The 19,194-nt window shown below is 55.4% G+C and overlaps 1 protein-coding gene across 1 annotated transcript; it reads left to right on the top strand.

Annotated features, from left to right (window-relative positions):
• Positions 1-5,210: 5,210 nt before the first annotated feature.
• Positions 5,211-19,190, top strand: TRPV6 (transient receptor potential cation channel subfamily V member 6). The gene is made up of 15 exons (XM_060021031.2): positions 5,211-5,338; positions 12,890-12,987; positions 13,149-13,271; positions 13,625-13,762; positions 14,057-14,155; positions 14,310-14,485; positions 14,969-15,115; positions 15,227-15,439; positions 15,737-15,823; positions 15,925-16,001; positions 16,248-16,413; positions 16,771-16,837; positions 17,190-17,458; positions 18,505-18,611; positions 18,918-19,190. Exons 1-15 carry the CDS (start codon positions 5,211-5,213, stop codon positions 19,174-19,176), a joined length of 2,154 nt encoding a protein of 717 aa, XP_059877014.1. The 3' UTR covers positions 19,177-19,190.
• The last annotated feature ends 4 nt before the right edge of the window (positions 19,191-19,194 follow it).

Genomic DNA, 19,194 nt, shown 5'->3' with positions numbered 1-19,194 from the left:
TGAGTGGACTTCCCTGTGCTATACAGTAGGTCCTTATTAGTTATCTATTTCGTGTATAGTACTGTGTATATGTCAGTGCCAATCTCCCATGGGCTTGGATTTTTAATAGCAGTGATCCGATTCGAGATAATGGCTAGATCCTGTCTCTTGAACACCAAACCGTGGGTGTTTCCCTGAGGCTTAGTGGCCTCAAGACCCCCTCCCCACACGCCCCAAGCCCAGTGTCCAGGGACATTGCCCAGAGCGGAGTGGAGTCGAGGGGAGAGCCAGCCACACTTGCCTGGTCCCCAGCTCTGGCTGGCTGTCCGGAGCCCTGGGGGTCCCCATAGCGGGGGAGCTTCACCCTCTCCCCGCTCAGGACCTGCCACGTCTAAGGCTAGAGGATGATTAGAAGCCATGTGTGCCCGTGTTCTCCCTCCCTCCCCTCTCTCCTCTCTGCTGGGTGGAGCATCTGCCCCTGTGATTCAGAGTCAGACAGATCTCACCTGAGGGATAAGAGCCCTTTCTGATACGGGGTCCCTTCGGACCTCCATCCTCTCTGCATGTGGAAGCTGAGGGGGGCCGCCTGGGGGAGCAGAGAGTGTTGAAAGGAACAGGAAATCTTAAAACTTAAGCGTCCTTATTTTTGCAGATCAGGACACTAAAAGGTGATGGGGCCGAGGTCCCACCGTGATTTCTGGCGAAGATGGAGCTGGAACGCAGCTGTTCTGATTACGCATCAGTTGCTCCCTCTATGCCTCTTCCAGAAGCCAGGCTCCCTTGGGCACATTTGGAAATTCCTTTGGGAGCTGTGCACGCTTCAGCAACTGCATTCCTGGGTGACTTCCGCGTCTGCAAGCAGAGTGCCTCTGATCAGGTAAGGTGGGTAAACGCCCATCGAGGGAGACGGCAGAGCAGAGGGGTCTGGCTGTGGAAGGGAGAGGCCTTGGGGTCTGACCAGGAAGAGAGGGAGGAAAAAGGCTCTAGGAAGCCTGGCCAGCAGGACCAGAGGCTCTGTCCTGGGAAGGCTCTGGACACCCTTCTGCGCCCTGCCGTGTCTCCAGAGGGGCTACGCTGGGACTACGAGTCCTGACCCCAGCCTGCAGAGACCTGGAGAGAGAGTTAGGGTCGGGTCAGAGCTCCGCGGGGCTCCCTCTAAAACGTCAAGCCTCTCACAAACCAGGGGAGCCAGTACCTGCTTCTCCCCAAACCAGCACCCACCCCCTTCCCTGTCACCTCCTGGATGGCTGATTTAGGAAACAAGATGTTCATAATCATTGAGGGGTGGGAGGAGGTTGGAAACCAAGCGAGAGCTCTCAAGGCTGATCAGTCTTTCTGCAGAGGTGGGGAGGGAGGGGGAGAACTGACCGGCGGTGGAGAGAAATAGACCGGGGGGAGCGGGGGATGCTCACATCGATATGGCCATCTGTGCCCTTTTGGCACCTTGTGCAACGGGGTAGAGGTCTAGGAGGGCCAATGCCTGTGAATTTTAAAATCTACAGACAATTACAAGGATGCTAGGAAACAGACACATGCAAACACAACCAACCCTTCTAAAACATTGCTGTGACATATTGATTCAGTTGACATAAAACATGCCCCGCGGAAACATGTGTCAGGTAACGTGCACGTACGTATCTGGGGAGGCAGGAGTAGCTGCAAGGCCTTCCCCAGCTCTCTTCAAGAAAGCGGAGAGTCAGCAGCTGCTACACAACGTCCCCCATGGTGCGAGCGGCTCAAGGATGAGGATGGAGAGGTTGTAAGAAAGGGGGGCAAAGGGATGGAGCTACAGTTAGCAATTGGAATGAAAAGAGGGGATCGGGGACGAAGGTCACGTAGCGGGGAAAAGTGCACGAGGCCTCTGCCACAATTCAGACCTCCAGACCTGTGCAGGCCCAGGTGACTGTGTGTACACGTGCAACCCCACGTGACTCATGTTTCTTCAGAATCAGGATGTTTGAGTTGAAAAGGACCTTGGAGGGTTTTTAGCACAAACTACCATCCAGGCGGCCAGAAATCCAGCTCTAGAGCCCGGCTTACCTGGCTCCCGGGAATTTAGACACGGAAGCAGAACACCATCCTGGCTGAGCCCCTGGGCGGAGCTTGTGACGTGCGTGCGTGTGTGTGTGTGTGTGTGTGTGTGTGTGTGTGTTCACCCGCCGACCTGTCATCTGCTGCCGTGCAGGCTTTCTGAGCTGGCACACAAGGGCTTGTGAACCCAGTGACTGGACCAAACTCCAGGCTGAGTGAGAGGTGGCTTTAACCTCATTGCCCCAGCCTGGCTCCATCCTTGCAGCCTCTTGGCCTGCCCAGCCGGCGCTGCACTTGACAACCCAGCTAAGGAGAGACCCCGCAAGAGGACGCAGGGAGCAGGGATGGGGGGACACAGTAAGCCGGACAGGGAAACAAACACAGGGGTGGAGGTCAAGACAAAGAAACCCAGGGTTCCACAGAGAGAGCACTGAGTCATGGCCACAGACACACACACCCCATAGCACACACACATGCACACACACCCCACACTCCATCACAGACACCAAGGGAACAGATACAATTGCAGAGAGACAGAAGCAGTGAGAGGAAAACCAGAGGGAAACACAGAAAGACGTGGAACAAACCCAGAGGGACAAAATCAGAAAAAAATTATATGTAAACACTTTTGGGCCCTAAATCCGTTGTTCTCAAGGGAGAGTACTTTGCTCCCTGGGGGACCTCAGGCAATGCCTAAAGCCACTTTTGATGGTCACAGCTGAGCGGAGGGGCAGGGGTGCTGCCGTCACCTGGTGAGCGGCGGCTAAACATCCTGCGATGTGCAGGACCGCCCCATGCTACAGAATTACTTGTTCCAAAGTATCAGTCTGGAGACTTCCCCGGTGGTCCAGTGGGTAAGACTCCACGCTCCCAATGCAGGGGGCCCGGGTTCGATCCCTGGTCGGGGAACTAGATCCCGCGTGCCGCAAGTAAGACCTGGCACAGCCAAATAAACAAGCAAACAGATAGATATTAAAAACAAACAAGCTAGATCAGCTGTGCCCAGGTGGAGGAACCATGCCCCCAAGGGAGAACTCAGCATCCGGCAGTTCCGATGCTCCCAGTCGGGGCTGGGCTGCAGCCCTCCACACCCATTTTGAGTCTGTTTTCGATTTCCCATCTGCCCTGGTGACCCTGCAAAGGTGGAGAGAGGTGAGAGAGGAAAGGAAAGCTGGCAGTGGCCGCCGGGTCCTCCTGGAGGTCCCCTCCCTGCCATGAGGAATACCTCGGGGCCTTATCCTGAATGGGGGTCTTTGCCTGGAGCCCAGCAGGACAGAGAAGGTGGGTGGGTCGGCAGGCAGACACACGCCAGCTTAATGGGCACAAAGGTCCTGGGTTCAAGGTTTGGGTTCCAGCGTCTTCCCCCCACCCAGCCTGAACCCACTGACCCCTGGGTGGGTGCGGAAAGCAGCTAATCTATGGCACTGTTTGCTCAGGCTCCGTGGCCTGGGCTTGGGCCCAACAGCAGGAACAGAAGTGCTGCTGTCTCTTCAGATTTGAGGGTGGCCCTCCTCCCCCCGCCCACAGAGACACCCCACCCCTGCACCTAAGCTTCCCTTCCCCCGTCCACACAGTGCACGGGCGCACACACAGGCACAGACCACACACACGCGCGCGCACACTCCTTGCTGTACCCTCCAGCTCTCTGAATCAGAGACGGGTAGGAAAAAACACGCTCTGAAGCCTGCGAGTGACCCACACATACCTGTCACTCTCCAGGCCCAGGCCATCGGGTCCCTGGCTCGCGCGTGGGCTGGGCAGAAGCCAGGGCCTCCGTTCCTTTCCAGGGGGAAGAGGGATCTTCTTAGGCCTCCCAGCTTGCTCTCATCAGAGTCCTGTGCTGTGGGACCAGGATGGGCTGTGCATCCTGTCATCACTCTTCAGTATGACTGTGCAGGTCCCTTCGTTCCGGAACGCTCTTTGCCAGTTGGAATGAGGGAATGCGGTAGGGCAGAAAGATGGGGGTTTAGGCATCAGGGGAGGGGCTGAACCTGGCCTTTGCTCCAATTGGCTCTATGACGTTGGGTGACGGCTCTATGACCTTTACCACCGCGAGCTTCATTGTTTTTCTTCCATTGGAAAAATGCTGATAATAATACCTGCCTCACAGGTTCGATGTGAGTTGACGTGGGAAGACTTAGTTAAGGGTCCGGCAGGCAGTGCTGGGTGAATAAACGCTGTCTCCACTGCAGGTTGCCAGAGAAAACATTTGCAATATTTGGGGCGTATTTATACTAAAAAGTTCTTTGTTGTTTATCTGAAATTCAAATTGAATCGAGTGTCCTGTATGTTAGTAGGCAGCCCACTCCTTATATGTTGTGTTGGGGACAGTCTCTAGAATTCCGGAGTAGGGGTCCGCGAACTCTGTCCAGGAGGCCACATCCTGCCCACAGCGTCATTTTTTTGCCCTAATTCGTGAGCTCAGAATGGATTTTACGTCCTTTAAGGGCTATAAAAACAAAGAGGAATGTGTGTCAGATTCCGTATGCCTGTATGCAGCTTGCAAGACCTAGAATATTCACTGTCTGGCCCTTTACAGGACAAGTTGGTGAGGGGAGTGAGAGTTTTCAGTATTTATGTCCCTATGCTGGGCCAGGCGAGAGATTAAGCAAAGCTACGTCTCCAGGACGGGAGGCCCAAAGACCCTGTGAGGAAGGTGTGTTCACTGGGGACCGCGGGCCCCTCAAACCCAGTGCCCTGCCTGATTCCCTCATCCTCCCTCACTGACTCAAGTCTCTCAGGCTAGACTGACCTGTCCAGGCCTATCTATAAAAGGTCACCGGGTGTCCCAAAGTCCAAGGAGGCCCCTCCGTTCTCTCAGCAGGCCTCCCCTCCCTGCACTGGCTGGGGGCAGTGGGAGTGACCCAGGTGGAGAGGGAGTTTAGCCAGGCCCCTCACAGCAGGCAGACCTGGTGGCCTGTCTCTTTAAATCTCAGGTAATTTGGGAGGAGTGAGGGAGTGTCTGCAGGGCTTCTGCTACTCCCAGGAGGAGCTCCTGCCGGAGAAGCCCCAGTGGCGGGAGACCCAGCTCTGTAACTCGGAGGCCTCTGTATCCGGCTGGTGCACCTGGGAGGCCCTAGACGGGACCTCTAGGGGAGAAGGCGGGCCGGCCCTAGGGGCTGCTGATGTGGCCCCAGGGCTGAGTCCAGGCGGGCTCTGGCCTTGGCCCCAGGCCCCCGAAGGAGCCGGCCCTACACTCCATGGGGTTGCCGCTGCCCAGGGAGAAGGGGCACATTCTCTGCCTGTGGAGAAAGTTCCGTAGGTGGTTCCAGAGACAGGAGTCATGGGCTCAGAGGCGAGACGAGCAGAACCTGCTCCAGCAGAAGAGGTAAGCCTCAAAGGGATCCTCCTACACCCCCAGACTTGCCCCTCCCCCCATCCCTCTTCTCCCCCCATCCCTCTTTCCCCCCCCCCACCCCCGGCCCCAAGCCCTTTTTGGCACCTCTGTCTGGGCAGACTTCCTCCAGGCCTGACTCCTTGGGAGCATTTGGTCTCAGGGGTCTTGGCCTGTGGGGCTAGCTCCCCAGGACGCCAGGTGGAAGGGGAGGGGGCTGGCAGGGGTGACACAGGTGTTTGCTAGGTGTTGACACAGGTGTTTACGATCCAATCAATTAGGGAAGCCTCTCGTGAGTACTTCCCGGAAGGCCAGGCACCTTGCTGGGCCTGGGAAGGATTATGGCATCATAGACCTGCAGCCTGGAGGTGCTGTATCTCTCTACCCCCTGCCCCTAGAACAGTCTCTCGGACAGAAACACATAGCACGTATATGTACACATGTGGGAATGAATGAATGAATGAATGAATGAATGGAGCAGAGAGGGAACTGCAGGTACTAGTAACCACAAAAGAAGACAGAATTTGCTAATCATCATTCCTCTGCATTTAGTGCGTCAGCCGTTGACCCAGGCCCTTCTCTGGGTCAGACTCTTGGGGCAGGTAGAGGGGGGTTGGTATGGAGACAGCAAAGCTGGGACCCAGCCCTGAAATTTATTACCCTCTGCTGGGGGAGAGGGGCATGGGTAACGGGCCAAATTCCAGATGTGCTCAGAGCTCACTGTCAAATGCAGGTTGAGGAATTTGAGAGGCTCTAGAGTTGGAGCCCGAAGGAAATCTCACTTGTCACTTCCAGCCCCTGGAAACTGCCCTAAACTCATCTGACGGTCCTCCCCACTCCATGGCAGCCTAGAGTTGGGAACTGGAGAGGAGGGGCAGCGAGAAAGCTTGAGGCCGTGCCAGTGTGTGGTTTCTTCTGCAGAGTCTCTGTGCTCTCCCCACCCGGGGGCTGGCAGGCTAGAAGGAAGTCCTCCTCTTGGGACTTCCCTGGGCTCCTGAGAAGACAGATATTATGTCTATTTAAAGGGGAAGGTCCAAAGTGTTTGTGTCTGGGAGTCTTTCTCCACCTCCAAGTGCAGGGGTCTGCCTGAGCCTGATGGGGAGGCTGGGGGCTATCTGGAGGCCCTGCGGTTTTCTTTCTTTTGCTCAAGGATTCAGGGTTGGAGATGTGCCCCTTTTTTGAGTTTTGGCTTCCCAGCTCTCACACCAGCTGCCCGCCTCTCTCCCCCCAGGCCTGGGAGAGTGGGGGCTGAGCACATGTTTGGCGGATGACATCTTGAGGCAACAGAATGGTATTGTTGTCGGAGACCGGGCCATCACCGGTTCCATTCATCCCTTTCCCACTCTCGGGACCTCGGGGCCTGGGGGAGCCCGGCGGGAGCCCACAAAGGCCTGGGGGCTTGGAAGTGGTGGCAGAGGCTCCCTGTGTGCCTATGTGGGGCAAAGACAGAGTGAAGGACCCGGGCGGAGCCCGCGGCTGCTTTCCTTGTCTTTTCTGCCCCTGTTCCTTAGGGACTTCTGGTGGGCTTTCCTCTGGCAGGCCTGGGCTAGGAAGGCCTGATGTCACCACTGGGAGGGATTCTCCCCCTTTCCTGATCTCCCGTCTGATTCCACAGTTTTTTGACCCCCCCCCCCCTTCCCGGACACCAGGATCCTGGTATATTGATTCCCCTCTGGGTGGATACTGCCCAGAAGGACCTGAAAGTGCCAGGAAGGGGAGTGTCGAAGGCTGTACCATCAGCCAGCCTAAGGGAAGATTTGTGGGCAGCTAGACACACGTGAGCTGCCCATGTGAGTGAGGACAGCGCGGCCAGGTGAGAAGGGCCTGTTACCATCCCCCCACCCCCTGGGAATGAGGCAGACCCAGAGTGAGCAGAGGGGGGCTCTGGGTGGGGTTGGGGGTGGAGCATGGTCCAGCGAGAAGGGAGCCATTCAGGTCTCTCCAGGAATATGGGGAACCCAGCATCCCTCTTTCTCTGGTAGACTCTTGGGTCTTCGTCGCCGCTCCCTCTGCTTAAATGGACATCGTTGGGATCCAGGTGGAACCGTCACTTTCTCTCATTCCCTCTGCATCATCTCTCTCAGCTTTGCATCGTCGTATCTCCTGAGACGCAATGTACTAGACATGGAGTGTAAAACTCCCAGCTAGGTTTGCAGAAATGAACATGACACATTCTCTGCCCTCAAGAAGCTCACGTTCTCATGGGCAAAACGCACCAGTAGGTATCGACTTGGGTTAACATTGAGCTTAGCGAGTGTTCTAAGAAGGCTGTGAACAAGCATCATGGGACCCTTGAGGAGGACAGTGCAGGCTCTGATTTTGGTTGGTGTGGGGTGTGCTGAGCAGCTTCCAGGGTCTGTCTACCTAACCTGACCCTCCCCCGACCCCCTCGCTGGCATGGTCACCCTCCCACTAGTTGGCAAAAGGCAGGGAACGCTGGGGGTTCTTTTCTGTTTAGATAGATCCCTGTATTATCTGTGAACTGGCGTGTCTGTCAGAAGTAAGTGCTGGGACGCTGCAGCATGTTAGGACTCTCTGCCTCAGCAGGGAGCGTGCACCTACCACATGCAGGATGCGGTTTTGGCAACTAGAAAGGCGGCCAAATCTGGAATTAGCCACTTTCCCGAGCTTCGGCTTCGTCATCCCGTCGCCCAGAACCTGAGCTGGAGGGAGGTCGCCCCAAGTGGCCAGGGCACGCCTCCTCCCCACTCAGGGCTGCTCTTTGCTTCACCTGTGGTCACTGCACCAGCTGCTCCCCCAACTCACCCGCACCGCCAGCAGAATTGGGAAGAGCCATAAAACTAGAAGAACCACATAATTGAGTGGTGAGAGCCTGAGGCTAGGTTGCCGGCCAAGCGTTCTGCCTTAAACTCTGTTTGATCTTCTGGCAAGGATTTGGCATGGCTGCCTCGGTTTCCTTTGCGTAAAAATGAGAGAATGATTCAGCCTGTGTCACGGGGCTGTAAAGAGCAAACGGGATAGTAAGTGAGATGCTGCTTTGGAAGCTAAAAAGCACATTTAACCCATGGCACTGTTGTGATTAAAAAGGACATAAGGGGGCTTCCCTGGTGGCGCAGTGGTTGAGAGTCCACCTGCCGATGCAGGGGACGCGGGTTCGTGCCCCGGTCCGGGAGGATCCCACATGCCGCGGAGCGGCTGGGCCCGTGAGCCATGGCCGCTGAGCCTGCGCGTCCGGAGCCTGTGCTCCGCAGCAGGAGAGGCCACAACGGTGAGAGGCTCGCGTACCGCAAAAAAAAAAAAGACATAAGGAAAGTCAAAAGGCAAGTCCCAGTGACGGCAGGAGTTAGAGGGGTTGTGAGCTTCCGCCCATCAGAGCTGGATCCACCCAGGGAACCAGAGTCAGGGCTTCTAGATGGTGTGACCCTCCCCTGCCCAGCTGGCACGCTTCTCCAGGAGGGGCTGGTGGAGAAACCAGTGGGACCCACACATGTGGCTCCTGTGCCCCCCGTACCTGCTCTGACCCCTCTTCGGATCCTGATTAACACAGAGAATAGGGACAGAGAAATGGCCATCGGGAGTCCCAGCGCTGCCTCTGACTTGTTTGGACAAATCACCTCGGGACTTCAGGCTTCTTTCTCCATCGATTACATGAACAGATTAGACTAGGTTTCTAAGGACTTTCTAGCTCGAAAATGCAGATTTGAATTCTTCTCTAGACACTCTTGATCCTGCCTTGTTTCCCAGCAACCAAATACAAAACTTCATTCGTGCCTACGGCACCCACGTGTGCAGGTCCACATGTGAGTGCACACACAGACGTGTACATATCCACAAGAATGGAGGCAGAGAGGACGGACTGAGGGGACAGAGAGAAAAGGCGAGTGGCAGATCCTTGGGGCCCAGAGGGAGCCCTGAGGGAAGATCAATGATTTATTTACTCTATAGAAAGTGTGCTAGGTTTTATGCCAGAAATCCTATAGTAGCATTTCTACCAGTCCATTACTGAACCATACCGTTCAATTTTATAACTGTCAAGCAAAATAAGACATTCTAAATTCCAGAAACACCTTTCATATCATTATAATTTCAGATCTGCTCTCTAATTTCTTTTATTAAGTCTTTTATTAAATACTTAATCAGTGGGTGCTTGAAAGGCTTCACCTTTTGTTTCTTAGTTGAGTATTTAATGATTTATAAGAAAACACACAGAGGGAATTTCTTACTCTATTTAATGTGAAAAATACTTTCCTAAAAAGGTTATGAATAATTATACCTCAAGGTCAGGGTTTCGCTACCTTGGCACTTTTGACGTGTTGGGCAGATGATTTTCTGTTACGGGAGCTTGCCTTGTGTAAGAATCTTAGCAGCATCCCCGCCCTCTGCCCGCTAGATGCCAGTAGCACCCCTCCCTGCAGTCATGACAACCAAAGATGTCTCCAGACATTGCCCAGTTCCTTGGGAGGCGGCAGGGGACCACCGCTGGTTAAGGACCACTGCTCTAAATCACTGTTTGTAAGTAAGAGATTCTGGTAGTAGTGTTAAGCATTCTACTAAATAAAGTGAAACTCTCCCCTGGGAGGGAGGGAGTATAATTTAACCGTTAAAATCAGAAGACATTTTGGCAATATCGCCTCTTCTTCCTGCCGTAGGGAGGTGTCTGGTGAAGATGTGTAGATTTTGCTCCAGATCTAAACGTCTGTGCTGGGTTGCTTTGGAAGAAGCTAATTTCCCAGGGACAAGAATCTTTGGATGCGTCCGCTCTTGTGCCTTTCTTATGGGGCACAAGGGTAGGCAGGTGGTTGGAGTGGGGCGGGATCTGCCTTATTGCCAAGAATGCGAGCAAGGGCTTTCTCGGCTGCCCCCTTGTGGCCCTGTGATGCTATTGCAAATCATGCCTCTGCCTGCTTCCCTGGGAACCATTCAGACACCACTGCCCTCCGTTTTTGCTGGATTCTGGAGTTTGCCACCCAAAGGAGGCCGGGTCTCCATAAACCTGATTGGGGTTCCCAGATAAAATACAAGACAGAGTTGAATTTGAATTTCAGATAAACAACAAATAAGTTGTTAGTATATGTGTGGCCCACATATTGCATGAGACATATTAAAAACTTATTTTCTGTGTATCTAAAATTCAGCTCTAACCGAGCATCCTCGTGTTTTTACTTGGTAAATCTGGCAAGCCCCATTCGAGCAATATCTCCCTGCCCTTCCCAGGCCAGTAGGGCAGTCAGCAGAGGCCAGAAACAGAACGCGTATGGACTGGAGGTTTGGGAGAGACATTTATGGGCATCAGAGGTGTGTCAGGACCAAGGGGGACATCTTTGGGGCTGCCACTGACTAGCCTCCTTCCTCACGTCTTAGGAAGCAGGGAGGAGACTCTGCGCTTGGGTCAGAAGCCCCCTTGGACTTATTCCTAGCTTTGCCATTAACCTTCAGTCAAAATGGGGCACGAAACTAGAAGCTAATTGGAGGGGGGCAGAGAAAGTTTACAGAGATGAGAAAGTGGCTGATCTCTGACCTCAAGGGCCCCTAGTGTAGAGGAGGAGACAGATGCTAATCACAGAACACAGTGAAAATGCTAAAATGAAAGTAAGGCCAGAGGAGAGGGTGGAAAACTTCCTGCTGTGTTGTGTGTGTGTGTGTGTGTGTGTGTGTTTTGGGGAATACTGCTTGCTTTACAACATCCATAAAGGGGGGCTTTGGGCAAATTGTTGGGAAAGGTAGTGGTGATGGTAGTGCTGATGGGGGTGGGGGGGTGGAAGGTGTAACAAACTTGTTTTGCAGCTGTGTGCGCATACCAAGCATACTATTTTTTACTTAGATTATACGTTTGCCTAAGGTTGGCTTAGGGGGCGGCCTGATGGAGATAATAAGGAAGGACAGTAAAGCCAAACCACCTTCTGGCATTGCTACAATTCACTCCTTCTACAGATAGTGGCAATGAGTGTCTGCCGTACGCTGGGCACATTCCCAGGCACGGCGAGCAGGGAACAGAGTGATTAGGGCGGGGTGGGGGATTAGAGTCCAGGTGGAAGGAGAGTTGAGTTACAGCACAGGAATGGGGAGGATGGTGTGCCCTGGGGTGGCGAGGCTGAAATGCCGGGTGGAGGGCCAATGAGAGGAAGAGAGCATGGAAAAGGAGTTGCACAAAGGCTCTAGAGGGTTTCTGAGATTCTTCTCCTGGGTGTTTAAGGAGCCATCAGACTTCTGTGAACTGTGGCTGCATCTGCCGTTTAGAGAGAGTATCTTGGTGGCATCCCGAAGAATGGATTGAGGAAAACAGGGGTGCAGGGAAAGAGGATATTTTGCTAATCCTGGCCTAGAGAATGAGGACGTGCATCAGCAGGAATGAGAGGGCAGGGACTGAACGGAGAGGGATGTTGAATTGGCAGGTGGCTGCCTGCGTGGCCTGACGCAGGGAGCTGGGGCCAGCATTCAGGGAGGTGGACGTGTCGTGCTCTTTCCTCCTCTCCTGAGCACCCGCTCACCCCCAGCTCGTGGAGTCGATTTCCTGCTACTATGGGTTCTTCGGTGTATGAGCTCCTGTTCACATAACTGGCCATCTGTGGGTAAATAACATTATTTCATTCACTCCTGTAGAAAGACCAAGTAGTTCTGGGCCAGGAGAGAAAATTAAATAAAAGGGACCCCGTGTGTCTTAGTTGGGCTAAGTTTTGATATTACAAAAGGTTTTTTAGTTCGTTGTAGGTGTAAGACTGGAAAGTCAAAGAAGATGATTCTTTGCCTAAAACAAGCGAGAAGCAGATAGAAAGTAGGGAGAGACTGTAATGTGATATCGGGGCCAAAAGGAAAAAAAGGACCCACGGTTGCTTCTCGATTGACCCCCAGATATGCCGTTGTAGGAAGGAAAGTGCCAGAATCAAAGGGCTTTGCCGAGGTCTAAAGAGGCGAGCATCCAGGGCTGAGAGTCCGCCTGCCGACGCGAGGGACGCGGGTTCGTGCCCCGGTCCGGGAGGATCCCACATGCCGCGGAGCGGCTGGGCCCATGAGCCATGGCCGCTGCGCCTGCGCGTCCGAAGGCTTTGCTCCGCAACGGGAGAGGCCGCAACAGTGAGAGGCCCGCGTACCGCAAAAAAAAAAAAAAGCGAGCATCACACAACAGGAGGAAAATCTGCCAGCTTCTACGTGTCAGCCTCCTCCGCAAATATGAGGAAGGAATTCCTTGTACCCTTAGTCCATGAAAACAAAGCTTATCTTGGAGAGTAATCGCAAGGCTTTGGGTGAAGCTCAAACAGGGTCCCTCCAGAGGTCAATAGGTCAGGAGGTGAATGAGCATTTTAACTGAAACTCCTCCCTCTATAAGCCAGGTGCACAGATCACACACACACCCTGGTCACAGCACCCAGGGGAAAGGAAGGCAGTTCCTGACATTCTCCCACGCAAGCTAAAGGGGGAAGAAGTTGCTTTGGGTTAACTAACGGGTCAGAGAAAGAGAGATCAGGCGGCGCTTCCCCCCCTCCCCCGACGGCCCCACCTCTCTGGATGAGGACCCTTGGAATTCGTTGCCACCGAGGGGTATGACAGACCTGGCTCCACAAGCGGACCTGCTCCCCTCCCTTGTAGGATCTGGGAGTCTCCTCTCCTCACAGCTGCCAAAGAGAACGATATCCAGGCTCTCGTCAAGCTGCTCAAATATGAAGCCTGCGATGTCCACCAGAAAGGTACGGCGCCTCTCCCCCCGGGTCAGCCCTGTGCACGCGCTCGCCCTCCACCAGCCTCCTGCCAGTACAGCCCCGGGACCTTCTGCCGTGGGCCCCCAAGTCTCTCCAGTCCCCATTCCCCTGCTCCAGCAAAGCCATGTGACTCTTTCTGTCAACGTCAGGAGCCCTGGGGGAGACGGCGCTGCACGTGGCGGCCCTCTATGACCACCTGGAGGCCGCCATCGTGCTGATGGAGGCCGCCCCGGAGCTGGTCGACGAGCCCATTACCTCTGAGCTGTATGAAGGTGAGAGGCCAAGGGGCTCAGGGCGGAGGGAGGAGCGACCAGCTCACTGTTTCAGGGCAGTCCTGGTGGTGGATAATTTGGGGAAACCAAGAGGGAACGTGAGCCCCCCTCCTCTGTACCCCCCTCTTCATGTCCCTTCTTCCTCAGCATCCTCAGTGCAGCTCATTCGAGCACCCCCCGAGATGGAAAGGCCTAGAGTGGGAAGAGGCAGGCGGCAGCTGGGTCCCCTGGGAACCCCCACCCCATCCTCCCCGCTAAAGGCTGCCCTGGTGAAGAGGACCCTGTGGAGATTCGGGAGGGACCCCCTGCAGGATCCTGGAGACACACCCCATGACAAGAGCTCTCTTGTCCAGGTCAGACGGCACTGCACATGGCCATCATGAACCAGAACGTGAACTTGGTGAAAGCCCTGCTCGCCCACGGGGCCAGCGTCTCTGCAAGGGCGGTAGGCTCAGCCTTCTGCCTCAGTCCCCACAACCTCCTCTACTTTGGTGAGAGCCAGAGCCAGGGCCAGGGCTGGGAGGGTGGGGAGGGGGCCAAGAGCAAAGGGAGGGCAGGCTGCGGGGGCTCCATGCCGGGGGAAGCTGGGAGGGGTCCGCCCTCCTCAGGCTGAAGGTCAGAGCCAGCCCCCCGACGCAGGGCCCCCTGCACCGTCCCCGCCTCTGGTTCTGCTGACAAGCGTCCCCAGGCCCAGAGCTGAGACGTGGGGAGGGAGAGGCAGTCCCCTGGAGAGACTGCCCATCCCAGCCTGCACCCTCAAGCCACGGGGCCCTCTGCACCCCCAGGGGAGCACCCTTTGTCCTTTGCGGCCTGCATGGGCAGCGAGGAGACCGTGAGGCTGCTCATTGAGCACGGCGCTGACATCCGGGCCCAGGACTCCCTGGGTGAGAGCCGGGCTGGAGGGGGAGCTGAGCTGGGTGGCAGAGGAGGGGCCGGGACAGCCCTCAGGTCCCCCCGGGCGCGGGTTGGGGGGGGGTCATGGGGAGCATCAGGGACTCTAGTCCCGGTGGCCATGTGACAGCCCGTGTCCTCCCCCAGGAAACACAGTGTTGCACATCCTCGTCCTGCAGCCCAGCAAAACCTTTGCCTGCCAGATGTACAACCTGCTGCTGTCCTACGACGGGCACCGGGACCACCTGCAGTCCCTGGACCTCGTGCCCAATCACCAGGGCCTCACCCCCTTCAAGCTGGCTGGAGTGGAGGGCAACACCACGGTGAGGGACCCGCCCCCAGTCCCCCCGTGTTCTTCTCCTGACCTTCATCTTACGTTTCTGGCCCTTTGAGGAAATAGATCTGTCACCAGTTATCCCTGATGCTGAGGTCCCGTTTTCAGCTTCAGTTGGAATTTCTTCTGCAGCCCCTGTCTCTCTTGCCCACTTTCTCTCCCCTGAGTTGTTGGGGACTTACAGGGTCTAGATCCCACCCTGGAGTGGTCTGAAATGCCCACGTTCTCTTGTCCTTCCAGCCCACAAGCAGCAGCCCTGCATCCTCTCACCTCTTGTTTCCAAGCTCTAGAGGGAGTTACGGGGGAAGAGGAGGAACTCGGAGCCTGGCATGAAGATGGGTTCTTTCGCCCGCAAGGCTGTGGTCTTTGAGTAAACAGCGAGCACCCTTTCAGGGGTGCTGTGCTCTGGGCAAGCTTCCCAGCCACACCCTGTGACCGTCCCCTTTGCTTGCTCCTGCACCCCCAACCTTAGATGTTCCAGCACCTGATGCAGAAGCGGAAGCACATCCAGTGGACGTGCGGGCCGCTGACCTCCACTCTCTACGACCTCACAGAGATCGACTCCTCAGGGGAGGAGCAGTCCCTGCTGGAGCTGATCGTCACCTCCAAGAAGCGGGAGGTGCGCGGTACGGGGAGGGGGGAGGAGGGGGTGTGGTCTTCAGGGTAGGGAGCAGCGGGGGAGGGGAGTCAGGGTCTCCGAGCTGCTCGCTGTCCTCTTGTTCTGCTGCAGGCTCGCCAGATCCTGGACCAGACGCCAGTGAAGGAGCTGGTGAACCTCAAGTGGAAGAGATATGGGTGGCCATACTTCTGCGTGCTGGCTGCCATATACCTGCTGTACCTGGTCTGCTTTACCACGTGCTGTGTCTACCGCCCCCTCAATCCCAGGACCCACAACCAAACTGACCCCCGGGACAATACCGTCCTACAGCAGAAGCTACTTCAGGTGACACCCTAGGAGGAGCAGAGCTTCAGGCGGGATCCAGCTCTCTGCCCTTTCTTCCACGTGAATCACGTTCCCGTCTTACCACCCACGTTTCTCCCTTGCTTAAGTCTCAAATACACAGGCACAAATTCAAAATACATGCACACAGAAACATACCGATGCTCTAAGAGCAGAGTTTGAGAGCGCCAACCTTAACAGGTTAAAAAGACTGGTTTGTGACCCTAGACAAGGACGCTGACTTGTACCTAGGGGCAGGCTGGGAAGCCCCGAGTCCTCTGACCACGTCTCTCCCCTCAGGAGGCCTATGTGACCCCCGAGGATCACCTCCGACTGGTGGGGGAGCTGGTGTCCGTCTTCGGAGCTGTGATCATTCTGCTCATAGAGGTGTGTGGTGGTCGGGATCCGGGGGTGAGGCTGTCTGCCGTGGGGATCCAGCCCGAGCCTCAGTCTCCAAGGGCCTTCGTGTCTTCCTGGTCTCTCTCCAGATTCCAGACATCTTCCGCGTGGGGGTCACTCGCTTCTTTGGACAGACCATCCTTGGAGGACCGTTCCACGTGCTCTTGTGAGCCTCCTTCCTCTCACCCCCGTCCCTTTCCTCACCAAGGCTGTAGTTTTACTCCCCGGATCCCTAACCTCTGGAGAACGCCAGTTCCAGAGGCCCCTCTCTGATGTGTGTGTGACCCTGTGTATCGAGCTTACAGAGGTTGAACCTGAGTGTGTGGGCACCATTTCCATCACCCCCTTGCTCTTGGACCCCCAGGGTCATCCCAGTCTCGCTCTCATCACCCCCCCTCTGCTCTCCCCCCAGCATCACCTATGCCTGCATGGTGCTGGTAACCATGGTGATGAGGCTCACCAACACCAACGGGGAGGTGGTACCCATGTCCTTCGCCCTGGTGCTGGGCTGGTGCAACGTCATGTACTTTGCCCGAGGATTCCAGATGCTGGGCCCCTTCACCGTCATGATCCAGAAGGTCTGTGCTGCCTCCTGAGCTTTCTAGAGAAAGGTCCTAGAGCAGGGGCTGCAAACATTTCTGTAAAGGGTCAGACAACAGAGGTCTCAGGCTCGGAGAGCCACATATAATCTGTTTGATTTTCTTTTTTCTCTTCTTCCTTTAAAATGTTTTTCAATCCTTCAAACATGTAAAATTCTTGTTCAAGGGCCAACCGCAACTGACCAAGTAGATGTGGCCAGCAGGCCAGTTTGCCAACCCTATGGGAGAGGGGTGGAGCTGTTAGACGTCTCAGGGTTAGACCTCTTAGAGGCTGGGAGGGGCATTTGCTCAAGGGATTGATGCGCAGCTGTCCTCCCTTCCCTCCCCTCCGTCTAGATGATTTTTGGCGATCTGATGAGGTTCTGCTGGCTGATGGCTGTGGTCATCCTGGGCTTTGCCTCAGGTACGTCGTCTCCGATGGGAGCCCTGGGCTGGAGGAAACTAGATAGCACAGAATACCTCTGGATAGACTTGGTGGGGGGCGGGGGAGGGGGAGGTGGGAAGGCAGGCAGAGGTAAGAGGAGGCCGTAGGATCTAAGGATGGGCTGTCCCTCAGGAGTGTTAGGGGGCGGTGGCTCTCGGGATCAGGAGGGTGAGCCATATGGAAACTAAGGGAATGAAAGAACCCAAAGCGCGGAGTGAGGCAGGGCTGGGATGGTGGTGGTGGAGAGGAAGGGAAAACAGCACTGAAATGGGCAGCAAAGAGCTGGCTACGGTTTATTCACATGTAACTCTCACCCCCTGGGGTGGAGCAGCCTTCTTTATCATCTTCCAGACAGAGGACCCTAACGAGCTGGGCCATTTCTACAGTTACCCCATGGCGCTGTTCAGCACCTTCGAGCTGTTCCTCACCATCATTGATGGCCCTGCCAACTACACCGTGGATCTGCCCTTCATGTACAGCGTCACCTACGCTGCCTTCGCCATCATTGCCGCCCTTCTCATGCTCAACCTCCTCATCGCTATGATGGGTGACACTCACTGGCGCGTGGCCCACGAGCGGGACGAGCTCTGGAGGGCCCAGGTGAGCGCCCCCTGGTGGCTGGGAGGGTTAGTGCAAGTCATTCCCTTCCTGCCAAGGACGGGGGGTGGGGGGGGGGCCAAACTCAGAGGCCGGATATTTTGACCCCCAACATAGGTTTGGACGGTTAGCGCACAGTACAGATTATGCAAAGTGCACAGAACTGGATTAGCAATACGACTGAGCAATACTGGAATAGCTGAAAAGAATTCCTCACCGTTTTCTCAAAAAGTCAAATCTGTCTTTTCTAGAATCATCAAGAAATGACGCTTAGTAGTGGCTACTACAGCATTCAGTAAATTTTGTTATTGAATAAAAAAGCTGGAGTATCACATCTTTCTGGCAATAGTTAAGTCTTCAAAATCTGACCCAGAAAAATTGGACCTGTTAAAAGTAATGCCACACAAACTCCCTATATAGCAGAAACTATCTTCAGTCAGGTAATTGTGATGGGGACAAAAGAACGAATTGGATCAAATCATCATTTAAAAATACAAAATAATTTATCTCAACAAAAATAATTTCAGCAAAATAAATGGAAGTCCCTCAAATTGGATGGCACCTAACTGTGTTGTGTAGAAAATGGAGTTAAAAAAAAGCGTAAGCTGGCTAAACAGGGTTTGCTGATGAAAATATTTTTTTCCATGCGAATGTATTGATATGAGATTTCTCTGCAAGATGTTTGTGTTTCTAAGTGGCCTTTACACCTGTAGGGCCAAAATATTCTGCAGCCCTGCAGACCCTTTCTCTTTGCTCTGCCCTCCTTCCTGTCTCCTTGGAGCAAGGTCTCCCCACCTGCTGCAGGACCAGCCCGGCCCGGATGTCAGGTCACGGGTGAAGTGCTGTAGGGCTCAAGGCCCATCCACTCTCGCCCGCAGAAGAGAGCTGACAAAGCTGCCACTGCCGTCCCCACCTCAGGGGTGTTGGCACCTCTGAGAAACCATGAGTTTCCCAGATGTTGCTCAACTGTTTTCCCTCTGCCTGGCGTCCTCTCCGCTCCTGGTCTGCACCCAGCCTCTGATTTCGTCCTCTTTTGTCCCCACACGCAGGTCGTGGCCACCACAGTGATGCTGGAAAAGAAGCTGCCTCGCTGCCTGTGGCCTCGCTCCGGGATCTGCGGGCGCAAGTTCGGGCTGGGGGACCGTTGGTTCCTGCGGTGAGTGACAGCAGGGGCTGGCATCCCTCTGCTCAACCTCCTGCCCCCAGGGACCCTGTGCAGGCCTGTGTGCTCCCTAGGCTTCAGGCCTCGCTGGGAGAAAGGGGCCTGCTAGGTTCCTGGGCCCTGAAAGCATCCCCAGAGCTGCTGGACTCAACTCTGTGCTGCTTCCCGAGGCCTGGCACCCCCTGTGCCCACTCGGGCTGCAGACAAGGGAAAAGGGCACCAGCAGTAGGGTTGGGCGGGGCCAGGAGACAAGGGCTGGTCCAAGGTCAGCCTCTCCAACTCTTCCTTCCCCGCCGCCAGGGTGGAAGACAGACAGGATCTCAACCGGCAGCGCGTCCGGCGCTATGCGCAGGCCTTCTGCAACCCAGGCTCCGAAGATGACATGGAAGGACGGGGACGGGGTGGCCCCCACCTGTCCCTTCCTGCCCCCTCAGTGTCTCGAAGTACTTCCCGCAGCAGCACGAACTGGGAGAGGCTGCGGGAAGCGACCCGGAGAGAGCGGAGGGGGACGATGACCATGGCTCTGGAGGACGGGCAGTGCTGGGAGTACCAGATCTGAGTGCTCCGCCCAGCAGCA

Source organism: Delphinus delphis, chromosome 9 (assembly GCF_949987515.2).
Source record: "Delphinus delphis chromosome 9, mDelDel1.2, whole genome shotgun sequence".
NCBI classification, from domain to species: Eukaryota; Metazoa; Chordata; class Mammalia; order Artiodactyla; family Delphinidae; genus Delphinus; species Delphinus delphis.
Note: the sequence above shows the minus strand (reverse complement) of the source record. Positions and strands in the feature narration are given on the sequence as shown.